The sequence below is a fragment of the Eumetopias jubatus genome, unplaced genomic scaffold (genome assembly GCF_037043125.1).
Source record: "Eumetopias jubatus isolate StellerSeaLion01/CBP00866 unplaced genomic scaffold, mEumJub1_p1.0 scaffold_10, whole genome shotgun sequence".
NCBI classification, from domain to species: domain Eukaryota; kingdom Metazoa; phylum Chordata; class Mammalia; order Carnivora; family Otariidae; genus Eumetopias; species Eumetopias jubatus.
In genome coordinates this window covers 47,093,002-47,119,181 of record NW_028274816.1, presented here as the reverse complement: position 1 = coordinate 47,119,181, position 26,180 = coordinate 47,093,002, and the positions used below count along the sequence as shown (strand labels likewise).

The window sequence follows — 26,180 nt, the reverse complement described above, 5'->3', positions numbered from 1 at the left end:
TGGCGATTCCAGACTAGCTTCCCCCAAAGGGCTTATGCTCCAAGCCCACAACCAGAGGCTGCTCTGGGCAGGACTGTGCAGTGCATCTCTGGGGAGGAGCGACAAGAAGGACCAGTCACAACAGGGACTGCAGCCGGGCATGAGTTTATTGGCTTCTGGCCTCACGCTCCTGCTTGATGAAGTTGATGAGCCCATTGGTGGAAGAGTCGTGAGAGGTCACTGGGCTACTGCCGTCAAGCTCAGGCTCGATTTTCTTGGCCAGCTGCTTTCCCAGCTCCACCCTGCCAGGACAAGGAGAAAGATGGTTAAGAGGACGTTCCAGCATCACGAGTGAAATCCACAAGCCAACCCACAGGCATTCCCTCCCCTCCCCTTGAGGAGCAGCAACTCACCCCCACTGGTCAAAGCTGTTGATGTCCCAGATGATACCCTGAACGAAGATCTTGTGCTCGTACATGGCTGTAGGGGTGGCAGATGGGGCACATTAGGGCTCGACCGGCTTTATCCAACCTACCCCAGGCCAGGACCTTCCCCGCTCACTCACCAATCAAGGCTCCCAGAATGAATGGCGTGAGCTTGGTGAACACAATAGAGTTGGTTGGCCGATTTCCTTCAAAGACCTTTAGAAAACACCCAGGAATGTCCCCCGGTTAGTCATCACCCCCAAATCCTCAGAAGGGATGTGCACCCTACCCCAGAGGCTGGGATATGCCTATCTGTAAGGACAGTCCCTCCTACTGGGTAGGACAAGCCAGGCACGCCATGAATCCCTACCCAGACCCCACAACTTTATCCTTCTGACTCCAGGATGCCAGCCAAAGCCCACTTCAGGAGAGGTGCTGACCTTGTGTGGCAACAGCTTCTCCAAGGCCTCTGGACTCTTCCCTGCGGCCTGCAGCTCCTTCCGGGCCTCCTCTGTTGACTTCCCCTTCATCAGGGCCTCAGTCTGGGCCAAAAAGTTGGCCAGGAGGATCTGACAAGAGAGATACCCGGTTCCATTTGGAAGTCCTGTCTGAGCTTCAGGCAGAGGGGCAAGACTGCCTGGCACTTCCCAGGTGGGGTTAGTCCCAGCCCCCAATGTAGAGCTCAAATGGAGCGAGGCGGGGATGGGAGGGCACATCGGACAGCACAGCAAAGTAAGTGACAACAATAACTGCCCTTTAAGGGATACGCATGACTTGCCAAGGACCCTGCTAAGAACTTAGCAATATTTATCTTTTTTTTTATTTTTTTAAGATTTATTTATTTATTTGAGAGAGAGAGACAGGGAATCCCAAACCGATTCCCAGCTGAGCATGGAGCCTGACTCGAGGTTCCATCTCACGACCCTGAAATCATGACCCAAGCCAAAACCAAGAGTCAGATGCTCAACCGACCGAGCTGCCCAGGTGCCCCAACCATATCTATCTTATGGTCTTCCCATCTGCTGCTGTGGTAAGCACCATCTTGGCTCCATGACCTTTGCCCCCTCCCTGCTGTTACATCTGTGTGGGTTACGTTACATGGCAAAGGAGATCTTACAGATGGAATGAAGGTAACAGACCTTGAGACAGGGATAGGTGGGCCCAATGTAATCACGTGGGCCCTTTGAAGTAGAAGACGAAGACAAATGAGTTGGTCAGAAAGATGCAACAGAAGGGGCAGGACAGAATCGAGGCTGAAGCGGGACTCATCCCACCACTGCCGGGTCTGAGATGGAGGACACCACAGGCTAAGGTGGCTTCTTGAAGCTGAGAGACTTAATATAACTGCCAACTAATCCATCAGCTTCTAAGCAGCCTGGGTGAAGGCGAGCCTAAGAAAGCGTGAGGAGAGGCAGGAGAAGGCTCTTACCTTGTGATGCAAACCCTTCCTTATCGGGTGCTGGGTCTGGACTGGGATGAGGAAGTCACAAGGTATCATCTTGGTGCCTGTAAAGGGCACAATGGTCACCCAAGCGCCTACCCCAGCCCATGGGAGCCACCCGAGGGAGAAGTCTCTGCTGGTGGGCCTTCCACGTCCACAGCAGCACCCGTGCACAGGCCAGAGGGGCCCTACCTTGGTGGATGAGCTGGTAGAAGGCATGCTGGCCATTGGTCCCTGGCTCCCCCCACACAATGGGGCCCGTCTGGTGGTCCACACGAGTGCCGGACTTGGTGATGTACTTCCCGTTGGACTCCATGTCACCCTGGAACAGGGACAGAAACCCAGCCCTCTAGCTGAAGGTCTTGCTTTTCTTCATGAACTGTGCCCAAATCCTGCCTGGGATGTAGCACGCATACCTGCCCTGCCTTGTGTGGTGTCCATAGGCAGGACCCTCACCTGTGAGGTCAAACTTGGCTAACACTCATCAAACGGACCCTGGTGACAGGGATTCACCCTGAGATTAGAACACGAGTGGGCCTTGGCTGCGCCTAAGGGCAGTGGGGGGAGAAAGCTGCTGGAGGGGCAGGAACCTGACCCCAAGGCCTGGCCTGGCAGCTGGTACCTGCTGGAAGTAGGCCGCAAAGCGGTGTAGATACTGGTCGTAGGGCAGCATGGCCTGCGTCTCACACCCGAAGCAGTTGATGTACCAGACACCCAGCAGAGCCAGCAGGACGGGGGCATTCTTCTCCAGGGGCGTCGTACGGAAGTGCTGGTCCTGAAACCAGAGCAGGTGGGTGGGAGCTGAGCAGCTGCCCCGGAGGGAAGCACGGAGGGAGCTGGACCAACCAAATGTCTCTGGCAGAGAACACAAGCCTCAGCTACTTACCATCCAGTGGGCCCCTGAGAGCAGCTGCTCGAAGTTGTCAAATCCTACGACACAAAAGCAGCGTCAACAGAAATGGTCATGCCCAGTGCCCTCGTGGCAGTGGACACAGCTTCTTTTTGCAACCAAGGAAAAGCTGATGCTGACGTGCAGCCAGAAGAAACAGGACCTGGGAAGACCTGGGCCTACAGAAAGCCTCTCTAACCGGAGTCAGCCTTGAGCGCAAAGGCCAGTCTAACTTCACCTACCACAGGAAACGACGGGACAGCAGGTGTGAGGGGCAGAGAGAAAGGCCAAACTGCAAACACCAGAGAAAAGTCAGGCCTGCCCTCCTGACCCGAAAGAAATGTTCCAGCCAAAGGGACAGAAGCCAGTGGCCTGTGGGGTCAGAAAGGTGTTCAGGGACATGAGACCCCCATCCCTAACCGAGACTACAACATGGTCTCCCAAGACTAAGACACAAACTCACCCACATGCAGTGCAATGGAGAGTCCAATGGCTGACCACAGCGAGTAGCGTCCTCCTACCCACTAGGAGAGACAGGAAAATGTGCTGAAGAAGGGTTGGCACACCCCGCCCCCCACCCTCCTGCCACAAAACTTGCCCCCTGAGAGCAATGCTCTTCCACAGGTGCAGCATGGAGGGCCTGGGCCCAACCCACCTCTGGGAAGCAAGACAGCAGGCCAGGCGCTGGCAACTCTTTGTGCTGACCAACAGAGCAGACTACGTGGGACTGGTCAGAGCCACAAGACTCAACTGAAGACCTTACCATGGCTGGCCCTGTCTCCTCAGACACAGATAGACCCAGTACCTCATCCTGGCACCAGGCCCGGCCTCCTCCTCATACAGGCAGACCCAGCGCCTCATACCCGCGCCAGGCCCAGGCTCCTCCTCTGACAAAGACAGACCCAGCACCTCATACCTGCGCCAGACCCCACCTCCTCCTCAGACAGACAGACCCAGCGCCTCATACCTGCGCCATGCCCAGGCTCCTCCTCTGACAGACAGACAGACCCAGCGCCTCATACCTGCGCCAGACGCCACCGCCCCCTCAGACAGACCCAGCGCCTCGTACCTGCGCCAGGCCCCACCTCCTCCTCAGACAGACAGAGCCAGCGTCTCATACCTGCACCAGGCCCAGGCTCCTCCTCAAACAGACAGACCCAGCGCCTCATACCTGTGGCAGGCCTCCTCAGAGAGACCCAGCACCTCATACCTGCGCCAGGCCCAGGCTCCTCCTCAGACAGACAGACCCAGCGCCTCATACCTGCACCAGGCCCAGGATCCTCCTCAGACAGACAGACCCAGTGCCTCATACCTGCACCAGGCCCAGGATCCTCCTCAGACACAGACCCAGCGCCTCATACCTGGTACCAGGCCCAGTTTCTTCAGACAGAGACCCAGTGCCTCATACCTGTGCCAGGACTGGTTTCCTCAGAAACAGACCCAGTGCTTCATACCTGGCACCAGGCCCCACTTCCTCAGACACCAACAGACCAGCATCTCATACCTTGCCAGGTCCAGCCCCCTCAGACACTGATAGATCCAGTGCTTCATACCTGTGCCCAAGCGTCTTCAATACTGACAGACCCAGTACCTCATACCTGTGTTTGGTTGTGCCTCATAGGACACTAACAGAACCGAAGCCTCATACTTGCGCCAGGCCCCACTTCCTCAGACACGGACAGACCTAGTACCTCATACCTAAATCCAGCCTTTCTAAACACTGAAAGACCCAGCATCTTGTACCTGCAACTAGCCCACCTACCTGGATGCTAACAGGTCAGAATCTAGCTGTGCCTGGCCTGGCCTCCTTGGGCAGTGATAGACCCAGCACCTCATACCTGTGCCAGGCCCTGTATCCTCAGACTATCCACCCAATGCCCCATACTTGTGCCCAAGCACACCTCCTCAAACAAGAAAAGATCCAGCACCTTCTACCTGGGTCTTAGCCCTGCCTCCTCAGATACCAATAAACCTGGGTTTGGCCTTGCCCCAGGCAGACCCAGTGCCTCCCGGGACAGTGACAGTGACAGGCCCAGGGCTCATACCTGATGAATCTCAGCCTCAGCCCCAAGACCTACCTAGTCACGCTTGCAGACTTCACTCTGTATCACCTAAATCCTCAGAGATCCATTCACATCCTTCTAACAGCTTTTTATGGAGCACCTACCACATTCCCAGCACAGGCAACAGAAGCAGCCCATGGGGGCTCCCCAGAGACGTAAATAATCATGCCAATAATGAAATACAAGTGCTTGGGAGAATGGAAATACAGCAGTGAAATCAATTATAAAAGGAATCTGAGGAGTGCTTGAGCTTGGATCTAAAGAATGAGCAGGCATCATCCAGGAAAGCACTGACGGGGGAGAAGCATTCCAGCAGCCAGTACAGCCTATGCAAAGGTCCTGTAGCAAGAGCAGCCTTTCTCAACGGTGAGAGAATTAAGCCCCACAGAAAATACTTTCAGGGTGCCTCGGTGGCTCAGTCGTTAAGCGTCTGCCTTCAGCTCAGGTCACGATCCCGGGGTCCTGGGATCGAGCCCCACGTTGGGCTCCTTGCTCAGCGGAAAGCCTGCTTCTCCCTCTCCCACTCCCCCTGCTTGTGTTCCCTCTTTCCCTCTCTTGCTGTGTCTCTCTCTGTCAAATAAATAAAATCTTCAACAACAACAAAAAAAATACTTTCTATGACTTCACTTCTCAATTCTCCCAAGGATGGTCCAAGGCTAGTACCCTCCTCGAAGCAAGGAAGACATGCTAATTCATGATATCCATTGGATGTCTTGGGGCATGAGGGCTTAATTCTCTACCGGAAGCCTGTTTAGACAGGTTGGGCAAGAGGAACCACAGCACATTCCTAGATGTGGGAATCTAGGAATGTGTGGAGGGTTGAAGCCGAGAGGCAATGCTGGAGGATGAAGCAGGGATCCCCAGTGGTCATCAGGAACACGATTCTAGCCTGGTTGGGGAAGGCAGAGGACTGATTCAAGAGCTTCAATCAAACAGGAGGAGTTGAAAGAACGAGAGAATTAAGTGTGGCCCAGAGGTTTCTGGCTTGGGTAATGAGATGAATGGTGGGGCCCTCCCCTGGAAAGAGTCCAGGTTTGGGGGAACCTTACCAGACAAGACACAGTCCCAGGAGCCACACCACGCCTGACACAGGCTCTCAGATCTCACTGAACAGACTCAGTTCTAGAAACTGGACTGCCAAGATGTTGATTTTGGCTGCCCCAGGTCATCAGACCTCACTTTTGGGAGCCCAGCAATGCCAGCGTCTGATTTGAGCCTCTGACCCCTCCGCCTACAGACAACAATCTCTAGAATTCACTTCACCCGCGGTGGCCCTTTCAGATCGCACCTCACAGATGTAGCTCATCAGTTCGGCATTCTGTGCCTCCTCTGCTCTGGCCCCAGACCTCACTTGATCTAACCAGTTATAATCTACTTTTTTCCCACCTGAGTAACTCAGACCCTACGCCAATCAGGCCCCAATGCTACAGACCACACCTTGGCCTGGCTATAGGTCCTCAGGCAATACCATGAGCTCTGCCCGTCATGCCTGACCAGGGTACTGAGAACAGGAGTCCTGGCTCAAGGCATTCTACGCGTCCTACGGATCCCAAGGGTTCCTGAGACCGCCCCAGGCCGACCTGGGTACACATGCCCACGACGGCTCTCGCTTTCCCTTGAGGAGAGCCCTTACCTGATCCCACCACCAAGGATCCCACCTACACCTGACCCACGTTCTCAGGCCTCAGCAGCCACACCAGTCATGCATTCCTGGGCTAGAGCATGCCTACTCATTTCATCTAACAAGCCCAGGGATGCCACTTGTCCCTGAACCCAGGCGACAAGAACCCATCTAAGATCACATTTATATGCCTCTGTCCATGCGACTCTACACCCATGGACCCGAGACAGAGCCAACACGGATGGAGGGAATACAATGGCTCTGTCCACGAGGTCAGCTCTGCCCACCTGGGTCCTCCTCCAGCACACATACTGCAGGGTCGTCCCGTCGGCGCCAGGCTCCACGCGGCTGCACGGACGCACCCGGCTCCACAGATCCAAGTCTGTGCCTGATCCTGACTCCTCACATCTCAACCGACAGACCCAGGTCCACCTTCCTAAGCCCACCTCAGACTCCTCACGCCTTCCTGAGAGACCCAGCTCTCTCTAAACAGGCCTGACCTCAACTCCCCCAGGCCTGACTTGAAAACACTGGCTTTCTATCCTCGTCTGACTCGGCTCTTCACATCTCGCAGACAGATCCAAAGCTAACCACCGCTGTTTGACCTGGCACCAACACCTCACTGACGAGCCTCAGCTCACCAGATACAAGAATCCCTGCAGACCTATGCTCTAGAGAACCCCCCAACCCCGTGAGACGTGGTTCTCCCTCCCTGTGAGTAACCCGTGCTCTCCAAGCCTCCCCTCTAACTTTAAGACCTGGGTCAGCACCCCTGAGACAGAACCACGTTCCAAGGGCTTCACCAACGAGACCCACGTAGATATCTCTGGCTCCAAAGTCTGTGCTTGAGAGAGCCAAGTCCACCTACTGACGTCTAACTTAGGGCTCGCAGACCTCTGAGCCCCATGGTGCTCTGCCTACCTAAAGACTGCGGGACTCACCTGTGGCCACTCCACCCACCCAGGTTTAACCTTCCTTCTTCAGGCCTCCCCACAAAGATCCCAAGGTGCATACCCTTGCCTGAATCCAACACCTGAAAGTCAATCTACCTACCTCACTGACCTCCTCAGACCACACCTGGCAGGCCAACCCTGCCTATCTATGCTGGACCTTAGTTCCTCAGTTCAGCCCCCAACTCTTCAGGCCTCCTCAAGACATTACACTTGGCTGATGGGCTTTGCCCTCCTGCTTCTGACCCTGGCTCCTTAGACCACATCTGTCAGGCCAGCTCTACCGACCTGTGCTTGACCCTGGGTCCCGACACCACACCTGGCAGGGTGGTTCGGCCAACCGTACATGCCTGTGGCTCCTAACACCGCGGCTCCTGGGCCGGCTCTCCCGACCTGCACAGGACCCCGGCTCCTTATACTGTACCCAGCAGGCCAGTTCGCCCACCCGTGTTTGGCCCTGGCGCTTCAGGCCACACCTGGTGGGCCAGTTCTGCCTACCTGTGCTCCACCTTGGCTCCTCAGACCACAGCTGGTGGGCCAGTTCTACTTACCTGTGCTTGACCCTGGTCCTTAGACCGTACCTACAGGGCCACTTCTACTTACCTGTGCTTGACCCTGGGTGCTCAGACCACACCTGGCTGGCCATATCTACCTACCTGTCTCTGACCCCAGCTCCTCTAACCCTATCTGGTGGGTCAGCTCTGCCTACCTGTGCTTGACCTTGGCTCCTCAGACCTCACCCAGCAAGCCAAATCTGCCTACCTGTGCTTGACCCCAGTTCCCCAGACTTCACCTGATAGGCTGGTTCAACCTACCTACGCTCAACTGTGGCTCCTCAGACTGTACCTAGTAGTCCAGTTCTACCTACCTGTGCTTGACCCTGGCTCCTCAGACATTGCCTGGCAGGCCGGATCTGCCTACCTGTGCTTGACCTTGGCTCCTCAGGCTTCACTTGACAGACCAGTTCTACCCACCTGTGCTTGACCCTGGTTCCTCAGACCACACCTGGTGGGCCTTCTACCTACTTATGGTTGACCCTGGATCCTCAGGCCTCACCAGCAAGCCAGATCTGCCTACCTGTTTGACCCCAGTTCCTCAGACTTTACCAGCTCTAGATCAGTTCTACCTACCTGGGCTTGACCCTGGTTCCTCAGACATCACTTAGCAAGCCAAATCTGCCTACCTTTCCTTGATTCCACCTCCTCAGACTTCACATGAAAGACTAGTTCTACCTACCTGTGCTTGACCCTGGTTCCTCACACCTCACCTAACAAGCCAAATCTGCCTACCTGTGCTTGATTCCACTTCCTGAGACTTCACCTGATAGGCTAGTTCTACCTACCTGTGCTTGACCTTGGCCCCTCAGATCATACCTGGCAGTCCAGTTCTACCTACCTGTGCTTGACCTTGGTTCTTTAGACCTCACCTGGCAGGCCAGTTCCACCTACCTGTGCTTGACCTTGGTTCTTTAGACCTCACCTGGCAGGCCAGTTCCACCTACCTGTGCTTGACCCTAGCTCCTCAGACTGTACCTGGTGGGTCAGTTCTACCTACCTGGGCTTGAACCTGGTTCCTCACACCTCACCTAGCAAGCCAAATCTGCCTACCTGGACTTGAACCTGGTTCCTCACACCTCACCTAGCAAGCCAAATCTGCCTACCTGGACTTGAACCTGGTTCCTCACACCTCACCTAGCAAGCCAAATCTGCCTACCTGTGCTTGATTCCACTTCCTCAGACTTCACCTGATAGGCTAGTTCTACCTACCTTTGCTTGACCTTGGTTCTTCAGACCTCACCTAACAGGCCAGTTCTACCTACCTGTGCTTGACCTTGGCTCTTCAGACCATACCTGGTGAGCCAGTTCTACCTACCTGTGCTTGATCTTGGCTCCTCAGACCTTACCTGGCAGGCCAGTTCTACCTACCTGTGCTTGACCCTGGCTCATCAGACCTTCCTGGCAGGACAACTCTGCCTACCTGTGCTTGACCTTGGTTCTTCAGACCTCACCTGGTGAGCCAGTTCTGCCTACCTGTGCTTGGCCCCAGCTCCTCACACCTCACCTGGTGGGCCAGTTCTGCCTACCTGTGCTGGACCTTGGCTCCTCCAACCATACCTGGCAGGCCAGGTCTACTGACCTGTACTTGACCTTGGCTCTTCAGACTTTATCTGGTGAGCCAGTTCTACCTACCTGTGCTTGACCCTAGCTCCTCAGACCATACCTGGTGGGCCAGTTCTACCTACCTGTGCTTGACCCTGGCTCCTCAGACCTTACCCAGCAGGCCAGTTCTACCTACCCATGCTTGACCTTGGCTCTTCAGACCTTATCTGGTGAGCCAGTTCTACCTACCTGTGCTTGACCCTAGCTCCTCAGACCATACCTGGTGGGCCAGTTCTACCTGAGCTTGACCTTGGTTCTTCAGACCTCACCTGGTGGGCCAGAGCTCTACCTGCCTGTGCTCGATCCTGGTTCCTCAGACCTCACCTGGTGGACCAGTTCTACCTACCTGGGCTTGACCCTGGCTCCTCAGACCTCACCTGGTGGGCCAGTTCTGCCTACCTGTGCTGGACACTGGGTCCTCAGACCTCACCTGGCAAGCCAGATCTACCTACCTGTGCTTGACCCTAGCTCCTCAGACCATACCTGGTGGGCCAGTTCTACCTGAACTTGACCTTGGTTCTTCAGACCTCACCTGGCGGGCCAGAGCTGTACCTGCCTGTGCTTGATCCTGGTTCCTCAGACCTTACCTGGTGAGCCAGTTCTACCTACCTGTGCTTGACCCTAGCTCCTCAGACCATACCTGGTGGGCCAGTTCTACCTGAGCTTGACCTTGGTTCTTCAGACCTCACCTGGCGGGCCAGAGCTCTACCTGCTTGTGCTTGATCCTGGTTCCTCAGACCTCACCTGGTGGACCAGTTCTACCTACCTGGGCTTGACCCTGGCTCCTCAGACCTCACCTGGTGGGCCAGTTCTGCCTACCTGTGCTGGACCCTGGGTCCTCAGACCTCACCTGGCAGGCCAGATCTACCTACCTGTGCTTGACCCTAGCTCCTCAGACCATACCTGGTGGGCCAGTTCTACCTACCTGGGCTTGACCCTGATTCCTCAGGCCTTACCTGGTGGGCCAGTTCTACCCACCTGTGCTTGACCCTGGTTCCTGACACCTCACCTACCAAGCCAAATCTGCCTACCTGTGCTTGATTTCACTTCCTCAAACTTCACCTGATAGGCTAGTTCTACCTACCTATGCTTGACCTTGCCCCTCAGATCATATCTGGCAGTTCAGTTCTACCTGCCTGTGCTTGACCCTAGCTCCTCAGACCATACCTGGTGGGCCAGTTCTACTTACCTGTGCTTGACTCCAGCTCCTCAGACTTTACCTGGGGACCAGTTCTACCTACCTGTGCTTGACCCTAGCTCCTCAGACCTTACCTGGCAGGCCAGTTCTACCTACCCGTGCTTGACCTTGGCTCTTCAGACCTTATCTGGTGAGCCAGTTCTACCTACCTGTGCTTGACCCTAGCTCCTCAGACCATACCTGGTGGGCCAACTCTACCTGCCTGTGCTTGATCCTGGTTCCTCAGACCTCACCTGGTGGGCCAGTTCTGCCTACCTGTGCTGGACCCTGGGTCCTCAGACCTCACCTGGCAGGCCAGATCTACCTACCTGTGCTTGCTCGTGGCTCCTGACACTACGTAGAGGGCTAGCTCTGCTTACCTGTACCTCCTCCTCTCAGTTGCTTACATCTATGACATTCGACTCTTACCTGGACTCAATGTGATTTTTTAGATCTCACTGGACAGACCAAGTGTTATGAACCTGCCCTCGGGGCACCTGGGTGGCTCAGATGGGTTAAGCATCTGCCTTCAGCTCAGGTCATGATCCCAGGGTCCTGGGATCGAACTCCACGTCTGGCTCCTGGCTCAGCAGGGAGCCTGCTTCTCCCACTCCCTCTGCCTCTCCCCCTGCCTCTCCCCCTGCTCATGCTCTCTATCTCGAATGAGTAAATAAAATCTTAAAAATAAATAAATAAATAAATAAATAAACCTGCCCTGATCCTGGCGGCACAGACCTTACCTGACAAACCCTGCTGTACACACCTGTGCTTAACTCATATGGACAGTACCGAGGATACAAACCCATGCCAGATACAGACTCTGCAGACCTTACCTGAGAAACTCAATTCCACACATCTGTACCTGACCACAACTCAACAGCCTTGCAAGACAGCTCTACAAGATACGCAGAGGTACAGGTGCAGTTCTGTCTGCCTACCTTGACCTTAACCTAGGAGATCCAGATCTAGGCACTTGCACTCAATCCTGGCTCCTGAGCTCTCACCTGAGAGAGCAAGCCCTATCCTCCTGATGTCACTTCATTACCTCAGAGAGCATCTAAGAGATGGAGTTCTTTCTAGATAAGCCTTACAGGGCCTCCTTAGGCCTCACCTGACAGATCTGGTCTACCTACCTACACCTAAACTCAACGGTGAGACAGAAGTGAACCTAACCATGGCTCTTCAGGTCAACCTACCTCTGCTCACCCTTGGTTTCACAGATGTTACCTGAAAAACTCAGCTCTACCCTCCTACGCTTGGCCCCAACTCCTCAGGTTCAGAATACAAACCAGGGCCCGACCTCAGCAATTCAGACCTTACCTATTCAAGATCCAAAAGTACAAACCTGAATCTCACCTCCCCTCTCAAGCTCCACCTGACAAACCTGTTCTACATACCTGAGCCAGACCCAGAACTCATACACCTTCCAGATACAAGCAGTTCCCCATCCCTCTGCCTGACTCTAGCTTTTGTCTTTCCCCAGAGGACCCAGGACCACCTCCAGGATCAAAAACCTGCACATCACCAGAACCGCTAGATATCACCTGAGGGCACAGTTCTCACCTGGAACCAATGATGGATTTCTAGTCCTCACCTGTCAGACTCGGCTATGTCTGCCCTTCTTCAGCTCCGGTGTCCTTACCTGAGCAACCCATTTCTACCTATATGTACCTCATCTTGGCTCCTCAGGCCTCCCTAAGAAACCTAGTTATAGAGACCTTGTCTGATTCCAGCTCCTGTGACCTCAGACGGACGAGGTTCTGCAGCCCCCTCCCTCCCCCCACCGGCAGACTCCACTGTACAAACCTAACTTGAATGGACACTTCCCTCAGACCAGACTGCTCCTAGCTGCTTACCTCAACCTGAGGGAAAACTGGTGAGAGCGCCTTGGTGCCTGAGGGACTTGGGCCTCAGACATCTCACCCTGTAGACATGGTTCTCTAAGGCCTTTATCTACCACAAGCCTCTCGGACTACACCTTACCAATGTAGCTCCTGTCTGTTCTTCACCTGCCCCAACTCCCCAGTCCTTACCTTTTATAACTCAGTGTATTCCTACCTTTTACTCATCTGGACCCCTTGAGCCCCACCCCAGCCAGAACCCAGTGCCAGAACCTTGGGCTGGTTGTAGGTCCTCAGAGGCCTCTGCAACCCCTGAACTCTGCTTATCACACCTGGTCAGGATGCCAAGAGCCAGGTAGCTGACGTGGCTCGGAGGACTACCTACGTTTGCCTAATTCTGAGTTTTAATCACCTCATTTAAATAATCCCATTACCTGACACTCACTTTGCAGAACCAGTCGGACAGACCCCAGTGTACACACCTGTCCCATGCCAGGGACTTCAACTCACAGATCCAGGTTAAAATACCTGTATGTGACTCTGGCTCCTTAGACCTTATTTGATAGAACCATCTCAAAATACCTGTGTCTTCCAGAATTCATAGACATCATCAGTACCTTTACCTGTCCTGGCTCCTCCTCAGAACTCACCTGTACCTATCCTGGCTCCTCTTCAGACCCCACCATCCAAAGTCAGCTCTCCAATGTGTGCTAACTCTGGCTGAGCCCTGAGAAACCCCATAATTTACTACTAAATTATCATTACTGCCTGATCCCGACACGAAGCTACCCCATGACTGACTCTAACTAACCAGGCCTCACCACTTGTATGTCCCCCTACCAGACTGGCCTCTTCTGATCTTACCTCAGAGCCAGCACAATATCCCTATGTCTGTCCTGACCCTCCATCTCGCCTAAGAGATACTAGCTCCAGAAATTTCACCTGTCCCAGGCTTCTCAGATGTCACCTTCTTGATTCAAAACAATATACATCTTCAGGTCCCTCTTCCAGCCACTGTGTATGTGGTTTGTCTGGCCTGGCCCAGGAGGCCTTCATTGTGCCCACCTCGGCCACTCAGGCCTCACTATCCAGCCCCAGCCCCACATTCATGTACCCAACAGTCATTCCCAGGCCTTACCTGGGAGTCGCCCTAAGCCGCCCCCCTCCCCATCACCGCTACATGCTAGGCAGTTATGGGCAGTGAGAAAACCCACACAGGGTTTTGGCTAGCAGGAGACCCTCTTGTTCCTGACCACCACCTGTTGAGGCTCCAGATCCCAGAGAAGAGGTAGCAGGTGCCTCCCCTACTTTAACAGACATGCAACATTTGTTAGAAGCTGCCCGATCTCTGTCGACCGGGGTTCCTCATCTGAGCCACAGGATGCAGAAAATGATTTGAGTGACTTCTCGATTCTTCCAAGGATGGCACATAATTAGTCCCATTCTAGAAAGAAGTTAACTCATTACACACAACACATGCCTCAGGACGTTTAGGGCTTAATGTTCTCCCAGACTCCAAGGCCTTTAGTGTTTTCAAAGGAGATTCCATCTGTGGATGCTGCCACCAAGCAAACAGCTTCCAGTCTAAAGGCCTGGAAACAGCCCCAATGGGAAAACCCCGAACTGGACAATGGCCTCCCTGGTGCGCCTGCCCCAGGCAAGTGTTAGAACAGCGCCCCCTGCGTTCCCAGCACCCACACAGCCGGAGCCCTTTTTCCAGGGCCAGCCGCAAGGCAAGGTCCCACTCGCTGCCTGACACCAGCTGTGGCTGTAGCAGAGATGAGTCCGTGACAACACCCTCCCCCCCCCCACCACGAGTTAGACTGGCCCCGGCTTGGCCTCTCAGGCGCGGTTTGCTCTGCAAGCTGCCTGACAAGCACCCAGGCAGGCCCCAGGCCCGGCGCCTCCTCTCTGCACCTTGCAGCTGTTCCCGTACCTCCTGACCGGGCCAGCCCAGTCACACCTCCTGCCTCACCCTGCCCTGTGGCCTTTAGAGACGGCGGCTGCAAGTTCGGAGAAAGGCCATCACTGAGAATAACTCACAACCTCAGTTTAGTGAAGGGGGGAAGGGTGCTGCTGGCAGACACCCCGGGGAGTGTTGGCCGGGCCTGCAAGCTCAGCTCGCCCTGCTGGAAGTGGAGTCCCCCTCCCGACGGGGCTGGTCCTGCCCCACAAGCCTCCCTGAGGGCCTCTCAGCCCTTCCCAAAGCCAGGCATGCAGCAGGTGCTCAACAAAGGTTGACCTGACCTCACAGGCCCCTCATCTGTGGCACGGTGGTCATGCCTTGACCCAGGACACATAATTCACCCAGCGCAAGGAAGTGCCTTTACTTACATCCCAGAACTCGAACATGTTTTGAGGGTCAATCCCAAACTCCTTCACTTTGGTCTAAAAAGGGGCAAAGGAAGAGAAGGAAGAAAACCTACATTAGCTGGATGAGAACTGGAGCTCTAGGGTGCCAGGCGTCACGCTGTCCACGCTGCGGATGGACGGGGTGGGGATGGAGCGGCCTGTCATTCCAGGGCAGGAACCGGCAGCGGCCACCCCCAGAACTGGACACGAGGCCAGCTCCCATCCAGCAACACCCGCGGCCTGGTGCCTGTGAAGCCCCTCACACTGCCCTGCGAGAGCCGCCGCCTGCACCTGTCGGGGTAGAGACACTGACCCATGCAGGACATATGGGAAACTGAGCCCAAGGCTGGAGCCCGAGCAGAGGGTGGGCCACCTCCCAGGCCAGGTGTCACCCAGCCAGGACACCTGTCCAGCCCTTCCAATAGCAGAGATGGGGACTCTGCCCCAGGAAGCCTTCAGGAGATAACCGACCCTACCCCTCGGGTGCCCTGTCCCCTGGGCAGACAGGGTCAGCGACCCCCTTATGCCGTCCCTAAGGAGGAGACGCCTTAAGACGTCCTCCTGTCTCCCCTCCCTGGGCAGGTCGGCACTGGAGGCAGGGGTGGGGGTTGGACAAGAGGGGCAGAGCTCGGGGAAGGGAGTGGTCAGGACAACCTGGGAGTGGTTCCAGGTCTGACACAGCGCCGTACAAAGCCCACCACACAGCAAGTGCTCACCTGGTTTGTGACCCCGGGCGCACAGCTCCGCCCCGCCCCACAAGCCCACCCCACACCTCACGCAGCCTCAGGCCAGGAGGACCGGGACAACTGGCTGGCAGGGGACCGCGTTCTCCCAGTTCCACTGACTCCTGCAGTCACGGGGCAAAAAATCCTTCAGTGGGGCTTAACCTCCTTATGTAAGAAATGGGATGTACCCCCACCCCTACCCCACACAACCCATGCGGGGAGAGGCCAGGGGCAGGCTGGGAGAGGCCAAAGGAGGTCATGTGTGTGGATATGTGTGTTCTGGATATCAGTCAGGCCTGGGAGGTGGACGCAGCCAACCGGATCCCTCTTTGGAGCTACAGAGATTTGATGGGAGGATGCAAAAGGGATGGTTTGCAGCTCACATCCCTCACAGGCAACCGACCCTTCTATCCCATCAGCAGAGCCAAGATCCCCAGATCTGCGAACCACAACTCAACTTGAATATATTCTGATAGGCCATGACCAGGACGTCTGCGAGCCCACATGGGCACTTACCGTGTTGGTAGACAGGGCAACAAAGTGCTTCGCAACTGCAGAAGGCTACAAGAGACAGAGCCAAGTTACACCAAACCCATCCCAGGGGGCCACCCGCGGGTAGTGAGCCTCCCATCTCTGGAGAAACCGAGGCCCTGGGTGGGACTGATTATTCCCAGGCCTTGGCTCTGAGGCTGTTAGAGGAGCCCCATGTCAAGGTCAAGAGAACAAAAGAGGCAGAGGCCCATCCTACCTCACAGGCACACAAGGCCCCGGTTCCCTCCCCTGTGAAGTGGGTGTGGCAGGGGGGTAGAGAGGATCCCCCCCGGGCCAAGGGACCTTGAAGTGCCTTCAGCTAGTTTGAGCAGGTTCTGGCACATCTGACTTGTCTGGGACTGGCAAAGCCAAAGGCCTAAACTGGAAAAAGCAGGCACCAAGAGAGGCTGCCTCATGCTGCCAACTTTGGGAGAAACAGGGCAACAGCACTGGGCTTGGCCACTCACGTGGGTGGGCCGGCCCACCACCCACCCCAGCACTCACTTCCTTGGCCGACAGGAGAAACCACTCCTTCGCCGTCTCCGCATTCGTAATGGTCTCCTGGGTGGTAAAGGTCTGCGGCCAGAAAGTACAGCAGTCGGTCCCAGCTCGGGCTTGGTGTGGCCTAGAGCCAGGGCCCAGTGACAGAGGCCATGGGGGTGCCCATGAGCAGTGACAGTCACCCCACATAACCTCTACCCACCTGTCCACAGAGCCACAGTGAGTGGCTGTGTCTGGGGCACGGGCCTGGAAGGAGTAGTACCACCATCCTGGGATTCCAGGACTTCACAAGCAAAGGAAGAGGAATCCTAGTAAAAGCCACAACCCCGACCAGCGGCCCATTCCTCCACCACAGGTCAAAGGCCAGAGCATCTGCTGGGGCCACACTTGGGGCTCCCTTTCAGCCCAGGCTAGGCTGTGATCTCAGAATTCAGATGGAATTCTTAATATGTTATGTGCACCAATGTGAGTAAACAGGACGTAAATGACAACAAACAAAACCCTTACGTTATCTGGGCATGGCTCTGCGATCAGAAAGGAGCAGACATTAAGCACAGAGGTCTCAGAAAGACAAGAACAGCCCCAGGTTGGGCACAGATCCCAGAAAACAAATGGATGTGGCCTTAAAATGAAGGTTCTAACTGACTAGTTCAGGCTTCCATCAGGAAACTGTGTTTGCCACCTGCCAAGGAACAGTCTGAGGGCGGCAGGGCTGGCCCAATTGATCCACAGAGCACAGTGAGCCCGGGGATAGCGGCAAAGCATCCACCTAGCAGCCCCCCGCCCCGTCCCGCCCAAGGCTGGGGAGCCAGGCCAGGACCAAGGCCCATACCTTGGAGGCAATGATGAACAGGGACGACTCAGGGTTCAGAGTGGCCAGAGTTTTGGAGATGTGGGTCCCGTCGATGTTGGAAACAAACCAGACCCGGGGACCTCCTGAAGAGTACGGCTTAAGGGCTTCGGTCACCATGAGGGGTCCCTATGGGGAGCCGCCACATCAGAAAACAAGATTCCAGGGCCCAGAGATGGGGAAGCCAGGTCTTACCCTGGAAAAACCAAGGCTCTGGGTGGGCCCCCTCACCCCATCCATGGACTCCTCCTCACCAGGTCAGAGCCGCCAATGCCGATGTTAATGACGTCCGTGATGGGCTTGCCTGAGTACCCCTTCCAGTCACCACTCCGGACTCGCTGAAACAGAGTGGGGGGGCATGCGTTCAGCCCAAAACCCCCAGGATAAACCATTGCTCAAAAGCACCCTCGCACCTCAGGCCCAACGTCCAGGTGTTCGCAGGGGCCTCCTGAGACCACACCAGCAGCTCCCTGCCGCGCTCACCCCCAGTTAGACCCCATTTCATCATTAGCAAAGTGGGGGACACCCCCACCTCTCAGAATTCGCAAAACAAAGGCAAACTCTCAGCAGAACCTAACGTATAAGAGACCAAGAAATGTGAAAGGCCGACTACTGGGACTGGTCTGTGCCAGGGACAGGGCTATCAGGACATGCAGCCAGCCCCTCCAGGGACCCCACCGATTCCTGTCTCCTGGCATATTTTCCCCTCCGTATAGCACCCCCAAGCTGAATAAGGCCGACCTCTGCACCCACTGGGATACAATAACCCGTTAGTCATGTGGCTTCCTGGTGCTTACAATAAAATGCAAGAAAAGAGAAATAAAGGAAGAACTTTCAAGCAAACAAACAAAAAAAGTCAGAGGGGCGCCTAGGTGGCTCAGTCGGTTAAGCATCTGTCTTAAGCTCAGGTCACGATCCCAGGATCCTGGGACTGAGCCCGGCTTCCAGCTTTGCATTCAGTGGGGAGTCTGCTTTTCTCTCTCCCTCGCTTCTCCTCCCTCTCATGCTCCCTCCCCTGCTCAGCGGGGAGTCTGCTTCTCCCTCTGCCCCTCCCCCCAATTTGTGCTCGCATGCGCGCGCTCTCTCAAATAAATAAAAAATCTTAAAAAAAAAAAAAAAAAAAGCCAGGAATTGTTGGATTTAGAAATTCCCAGCTTCTTTAGGCAATAAGAGATGCTAAAATTAAGAGATAGCTCCTTGGCAAAGACCAAACACAGGAAACTATAACAAAAAGCAAAGTATGAAGGGGAAGCAGAGGATGTAGCTGTAAAACCTTCCTTTCCTTGCACCTCCGAAAGACCTAAGGTGGTAACACAGAAAACATTTTGGTCAAAGATGAGGCTTCTGGGGCGCCTGGGTGGCTCAGTCATTAAGCGTCTGCCTTCGGCTCAGGTCATGATCTCAGGTCCTGGGATCAAGCCCCGCATCGGGCTCCCTGCTCGGCGGGAGGCCTGCTTCTCCCTCTGCCACTCCCCCTGCCTGTGTTCCCTCTCTCGCGCGCTCTCTCTCTCTCTGTCAAATAAATAAATAAAATCCTAAAAAAATAAAAATAAAAGAAATGCAGGAACTACTATTTTGTACCTAATTTACGTGATGAGGCTCCTGACTTCTGGCTGATACTGTAATGGGATATGGCCTTAGGAGAAGGTGAGGAGGGTATTCTCCATGTGGAAGGAACATGAGTCACCGGGAGCCTGAAGGCAGACTATGCAGCCAACTTCCAAGATGGTTCCCAATGGTCCTCACCTCTTGGTATTGCATTCATGTCCTTGTGCTGTCCCCTCCTACTTTGATCAGAGGTGACGTGTACAACCAACAGGGTATTACAGAAACGACAGATGTAATTTCTGATGCTAGTTCAAGGTAATAAGGGACCCTTGAGGCACTCTGCCTTGCTAAGCTCTCTTGGATCACTCATTTGAGGAAATCAGCTGTCTTGTGATGAGGACACTCAGCCTGTAGAGAGGTCCACAAGGTAAGGAACTAAAGCCTCCCAAAAGCCAGCACTAACTGCTAGTGAGTCATCCTAGAAGCGGATACTCCGGGCTCCATCCATCAAGCCTTCAGGGGAGAGCTAACTTTGGCCAACATCTTGTCTACAACCTTAGGAGACCAGAACCAGCCTGCACAGCCACGGCCAATCCTGATCCACAGGAATGTTGACTTTTGTTGACAGACGCTAAGTTTTGGAACCATTTATTACACGTCAATAGAAAACTAGTAAATAGATCTTTTCCGAAACCAGTAACAGCCAGCAACGTTTTTTGTTTGTTTTTTATATATAAGGCGATCAATCGCCATGGGAAATTTTCCATCAATACAGAAATAAAGTTGCTCAGCTTCTCAACCCTTAACCTCACCATTAAACTTTTGGTACAATAAAGCATCCCAGAGAAGAAAACTGTAGGTCTTTAATAGGATTACACAAACCCTTTATTTGACCTGATGGCGTTTTGCGACACGTGCCCGTTCGGCAACTTCCACTTTCAACTTGATAGCACAACCTGCACAGTGTGGCAGCTCAATGGAACCATAGCTCCCTCATACCTGCCGGTGCCTGGGACTACACTGTATGAACATATGCTGATGTCACTAATCAGTCCTCTGATAAATGGGCTCGAGTTGTGTGTTTAATTTTATTTTTTAATTTTATTTATTTGACAGAGAGAGACAGTGCGAGAGAGGGAACACAAGCAGGGGGAGTGGAAGAGGGAGAAGCAGGCTTCCCGCCGAGCAGGGAGCCCGATGCGGGGCTCGATCCCAGGACCCCGGGATCATGACCTGAGCCGAAGGCAGACGCCTAACGACTGAGCCACCCAGGCGCCCCCCGTTTAATTTTTAAATAAATTTTTTTTAAGATTTTATTTATTTGAGAGAGAGAATGAGAGAGAGAGAGAGAGAGAGCATGAGAGGGGGGTTGGGTCAGAGGGAGAAGCAGACTCCCTGCTGAGCAGGGAGCCCGATGCGGGACTCGATCCCGGGACTCCAGGATCATGACCTGAGCCGAAGGCAGTCGCTTAACCAACTGAGCCAGGCGCCCTTAAATAAAATTTTTTTAAAGATTTTATGTTAAAGTCATCTCTACACCTGACGCGGGGCTCGAACTCATGACCGAGATCAAGAGTCACACGCTCCACTGACTGAGCCAGCTAGGTGCCCCAAGCTCAGGTTGTTTTTGATTTCTACCACTATAGACAAGATCATGGTGAACATCCTCAACCCAACCTTGGCGAACTTCTAAGAGCACAGCCATTGGGGAGTGTTCCTTACGTGTAACTGCTGCCACTCAGTAGCATTTTTTGAACTATAAATACCCCATTCGCCTGAGTCAGATATCCTGCAGCCAGCCATAAGGGCGGGCTTTCCTGGAAATAGCTTCCCAGACAGCCAGGACCATGCTCTCCACACAGCCGACCTGAGCACGCACACGTTCGATGAGCTTCTGACGCAAGTCAGCTCCACCACTCGCCACCAAAGGCTGGGAAGGCCCTTCCCCGCACCTGGTACACAGGTACTGACCAGCGTTAAGGGACATTCTGGAATCCAAATTCCCACCGGGCTGCCAACCCTTCCTCACCCGCGGAAGTCCCACTCACTTGGCTATCAGGCCTCCAGGATTGATGGCCAGATCACTTCTGCCGTCTGAGGTCTGAAGTGGCTCTGAGCCAAAGCAACCAGACTTGGACCAGCCACCGGCAGGGGCCGCTGGTCCCAGGGACAAGCGGCCCAGAGCCCAGATTACCACTCCCAGAGCATGCAGAGCCCATCCGTACAATGTGCACATGCACACACATCACCCCTGTACCCCAGGCTTGAGGACGGCCCCTAACCCTTGCAGAATCACCCGTGGGACAGACACTGAGGTAACAGTGGCTGACATGGGGAAATCGCTAGCCGGTCTCTGAGGCAATCCCTACACCACCACCCCCCAACAGGAAAAGGGGGCACGGTTATGAGCACCAACGTGGACCCAGGGACATTTTTTACTTATTTATAAGTACAAATAGGCTGCAGAAGAGTAGGTAAAAACGAACCCGTGTGTGTGAATGCATGTGCACACGTGTTTCAAAGAGGAGGACGCAGATGTACACACATAGCACACGCACAGGAAGCTTTCAGAAGATCTCACAGGAAACCCTATAAACGCTGCTTCTGGAGAGCTGGCTGGGGTACGGCCAAGCAAATGTTAACACGTTGATTTTATCTAGTTTCAGCCTAGAAAAGGAAGGCATATCGCTAAAGAGATTAGAAAAAACAAGTCTCTCCCCTACTATCCCACCTCTCAGGGGCCTCGCTTTTCTTTTCGGATCTCCCGTCTGGCCGGATGGTCACCGTGAGCCCACAGGTGTCTGGAGTTCAGCAAAGAGGCTGCTCTGTGGCCGCCCGCGGTAGGTTCCCTCACCACAGGGGCAGGGAAATTCCCTCAGAACACGGGGTGATCCCGCAGACCGCCTCCACCTCAGGCTGCAGTGAGGCCGTGGGTCCTCTCCAAGCAAGGCCCCCAGATTCCCAGACCCATGCCCACATGCGCGGCCAAGGGCATGTCCAGCGCAGCAGCGGCCTACCTGGCAGAAAGACTTCATCTTCTCCAGGACCCTGTTGACCTCTGGCATCACATCCTTGCCATCTACCAGAATGGGTGTGTTTGCCCGGTTCCGCAAGGCCACGTGCAGCACCGCCCGATCCTGGGGACGACAGTCAGTGCGTGAAGACCCCCACCCCAGCGCAGCCACGCCTGCTGGGGCGCTGAGGGCCTGGTGCAACATGGCCCTCACTCCACTGGACACGCACCCCCGAGGTCTACTGACAGTCACAAGGGGAGGGAGACCAGGAGAAGCCCAGGACAAGCCCAGAGGGCTCCTAGCTGTTCAGGGCATGAAAAGCTAGGGAAAGAGGAACAGAGTAAGCAAAGGCAGAGAATGGGGACAACACAGCAATAAACAGCTTCAGAGGACCAGGGTTCATTAAGGCTGGTCTCATTGTCTCCCTGAGAGTACATGGTGTCTTTGCTGGCCCCTTCTAAAAAGTACGCCCACCCCCCTGGATGTGGAGCAAAGCAGGCAACTCGAACAGCCCTCACCAAGCAGCCCCATCATATTAACTGCCAGAAACCAAACGCAACTGTAGGCCTGTGACAGGTGCCAAGAAGCTGGCCTTGTCACGTGAGAGCAACAGTCCCATCAAGCTGGAGCCGGGAGAGGAGCCCTTGAAGGAGACAGATCTAAAGACTCCAGGTGGGCAGGAAAGGGATGGTCGCTGGACTCCAAACCAAGGAAAGGCCCACTAAGGTGGAGACCTTCACACCACTCTGCCCTCTGCCCTCACTCTGCCCAACCTCACTCCTGTCCCCCATTCCAGAGGAAAATGCACTCCTCCAGGAAGCCCTCCTTGACTGCAGCCTCCCTCAGCCTAGCCCAGCGGCGAGACAAGTGGAGTTTGAAACCTCTGTCTCTTACAGATATGACGTCTCGGGTAAGTGATTTGCCCTCTGAACCTCAGCTTCCTGGGGTGTAAAAAGAGGACGCTAACCCTGGGAGGAAGAGACTCTGAGCACCCAGTGACTATTATGCCTCCAGGCTGCCACAGCAATTCAGGAACAGGGCCCCCAAGCCCTGGCCTCATCGCTGCTTCTTACTGACTCATACCACAGAGGAACCTGAGCTTATGTCCTAAGATTCCTCTTTTCACTAAAAAAAAAAAAAAACAAAAAAACCATGCAGCAAAGATAGCCCAGAGGTAAGTTTTCTAAGAAGCTGTCTTCCTGCAGGCTTGAGACGTGCTCTCCCCAGGTAGACACTGGGAGCCATTCCACGCTCACCAGATCGAGACGGCCAGTGCCGGGGAGGATGCACCCCACGGCCCTGCAACCCACCCTAGGAAACAGGCTTTCATGCCCCTCGTTAAGCAAAAACGTTGCTTAAGAGGAGAGATGAAGACACAGTGTGATGCTGTCAGTCAGATGAAACCCAAAGGGAAGGAAGAGGCCCTGAAGGGTAGGCAGCGTCTGCCGTCCACAGGCCAGCTCACCTCTGTGAAGTTGATCTTCTCGCCGCTGAACATGTGCTCCCGGGCAGCCTCCACACCCCTGGACTTGGCCTGAGAAGAGAAGATGCTAAGGCCTGATCCCCATCCACACAGGCGACCAAGAGCGCAGGCCACAAGCTCTGGGCTTGATGCAGCCTCCAGTGGGGCTGACAGATGGCTGCAGCCTGCTGCCCTCCCCCGCTGCCTGCAAAGGGTCTGCCCTGGGTCCCCTGGGATGCTGCTCAGAACCTGAGCCAGGGGGCAGGAGCTCAGAGCCCTACGTTGGCACAGAGGCAGTGACCGAGGTCCACTGAGAGAAGGAACTAAAGCTGCTCAAGGACCCTGGGGGCTCCCAGGAGCCCAGCTCGCTTGCCAAGCTGTGGGTCACAGGTCAAGCCCCCCACAGCAGAACATTACCAGGTCCACCAGCATCTGCATCACAGTTTCGGTCACAAGGTTCTTCGAGTAATCCACCAGAATATGCCCATGGTTGGTGTTCAGGTTCAAGCTGCAAAAAGATGGCAGAAGCCAATGGCCACACCCCAGTTCTCCCCTGCCTATTCCCTGACCAGAGCTGCATTCAGAAAAAAACATCCCGGGCGCCTGGGTGGCTCAGATGGTTGAGCGTCTGCCTTCGGCTCAGGTCATGATCCCAGAGTCCTGGGATCGAGTCCCGCATCGGGCTCCCTGCTCTTTGGGAGCCTGCTTCTCCCTCTGCTTCTCTCTCTCTCTCTCTCTCTCTCTCTCTCTGTCTCTCATGAATAAATAAATAAAATCTTTAAAAAAAATAAAAATTAAAAAAAGAAGATTTAAAAAAAAAAAGAAAAGAAGAAAAGAAAAAAACATCCTCCCCGAGCCACACCCCAAACAAGCCTCAACTGCCCAGCACAGTGGTGGTGTCTGTCACCTGTCTGCCCACGAGCAGCGGCAGCATAGTGAAAGGGACCATCCTCACAAAAGGGAGGTGCAGACCCCTCCTGAGGAGCCATTCCTCTGCTAAACCAGCGAAGACAAACAGCTGGGTGCACAGCCCCTGCCTAGCCAGGGGAGTGACCATTCCCTCCTAGAGCCTCCACGCTGCGACCCTCTCAGGAAGGACTCAGGAGGCAGGGCTGGCCATGGGGACTTCCTGTCCGGAGCCACAGACGCCCCCTCCCCAACACACCCTCACCAGTCACCAGAGCACCCCGAGATTCCTGCCCTCCCCCCAAGATTTCCTCCAACAGACTCCTTTCCATTTCCTGGTCGTTCATAGGGCTCCACGCCGAGCCTCCTTCGCAGAAATCATGCCCTCTCATCTCCACCCTTCCCCCACGGCTCCCTGCAAATCCCCCAGGCCTGCGCAGCCTGATCGCACCCCGCGGACGTCCCCACCCGCTCGGGGCCAGGAGCCGGGGGAAGGCGACAGCCCTTTCCCCGCCTGCTGCGTCAGCGAGGGCCCCTGCCCACAACTGCGGAAAGAGTCCCTTCTCAAATGGCAGGGGCTGGGAGGACGGGGGCGGGGGGGGGGGCGACAAGAGGTGGAGAGAGAGATGCCCCTGCAGAGAGACTCAGCCGCGGAGGAGCCGGCTTCTCATGACTAAGCAGCGCGGGTTCCGAGACCTCCGGCGAGCCCGCGAGCCCCCCAGGAACCTCCTTCAAGGAGGCGTCAAGGACGAACGGAGGCCTGGGCCCCGATCCGGGGCCGGGGGCGGCCGAGGACCCCCGCCGAGGACCGCCGGCCGCGCCGTGCCCACCCCGGGCCTGCACACCTGACCCCGTGCGCCCGGATCCAGCTCCCGCCCGTCCGCGCCCCGCCTGTGGCCCCGCGCGCGCACCTGAAGTGGCTGAAGCGTTCCTTGTCCCCCTCGAAAAGGCGACGCAAGTTGAGGTCAGAGCCGTGCTCGCGGTACCATTTCTGCAGCTTCTGGAACTGCGGACTCTGGGTGAGCGCGGCCATGGCGACAGCAGCGGGGTACACGGGCTCGGACGAGCTTGGAGGAGGAAGAGAAGGTGGGCGGCGCGCAGCTAGCGGAGACCGGGTGCGCGCAGCGGCCTTTATGGCGCAGGCGCAGCGTCCGCCCCGCCCCCTCCCCCCCCACCCGTCCGCTGTCCGCGCCCTCGGGGCGACCTTGGCAGCATCTGCAGCTCTAGGGCCTTAGCTTGTCTCTCCTTGCAACAGGTCGGCCTGTTTTTTTTAATATTTTAAGTTCGACGTTGTGCTTTGAAAACCCAGTTACTTGGTCGGCCAGCCTATGACTGGAAGTGACTGCGGGAAAGAGGCCGAGCTCCCCATGCCCCAGCTAGCTTCCTTCGTCCATTCATTCATTCAGCACCTTCCACATCCCAGGTCGTGCTCCAGGTGTTGAGGATACAAAGTGATAAATAAAATATATGGGGTGGGGTCAGAGGCTGGTAGGTGTTACTGACAAAAGGAAAGCTCGAAAGGGTTTGGGAATTGTGGTTCCAATTTTTTTTTTAAGATTTTATTTGAGAGAGCATGAGCGAGAGAGAGAGAGAGAGAGAGAGAGAGAGAGCAGGATCAAGGGAGAGAGGCAGAGGGAGGGGGAGAAGCAGGCTCCCCGCTGAGCAGGGAGCCCAATGTGGGGCTTGGTCGCAGGACCCTGGGATCATGACCCGAGAGCGGAAGGCAGACGCTTAACCCACTGAGCC

At 55.2% G+C, this 26,180-nt stretch overlaps 1 protein-coding gene across 1 annotated transcript; it reads right to left on the bottom strand.

The window, feature by feature from the left end:
• Positions 1-128: 128 nt before the first annotated feature.
• Positions 129-25,539, bottom strand: GPI (glucose-6-phosphate isomerase). The gene is made up of 18 exons (XM_028123498.2): positions 25,346-25,539; positions 23,946-24,036; positions 23,532-23,600; positions 22,070-22,189; positions 17,759-17,842; positions 17,487-17,633; positions 16,658-16,729; positions 16,139-16,183; positions 14,880-14,933; positions 3,198-3,258; positions 2,732-2,775; positions 2,468-2,620; positions 2,038-2,167; positions 1,834-1,910; positions 845-973; positions 545-620; positions 393-459; positions 129-281 (listed from the first exon to the last, which is right to left on the bottom strand). Exons 1-18 carry the CDS (start codon positions 25,465-25,467, stop codon positions 146-148), a joined length of 1,677 nt encoding a protein of 558 aa, XP_027979299.1. The 5' UTR covers positions 25,468-25,539; the 3' UTR covers positions 129-145.
• Between the last annotated feature and the right edge of the window lie 641 nt (positions 25,540-26,180).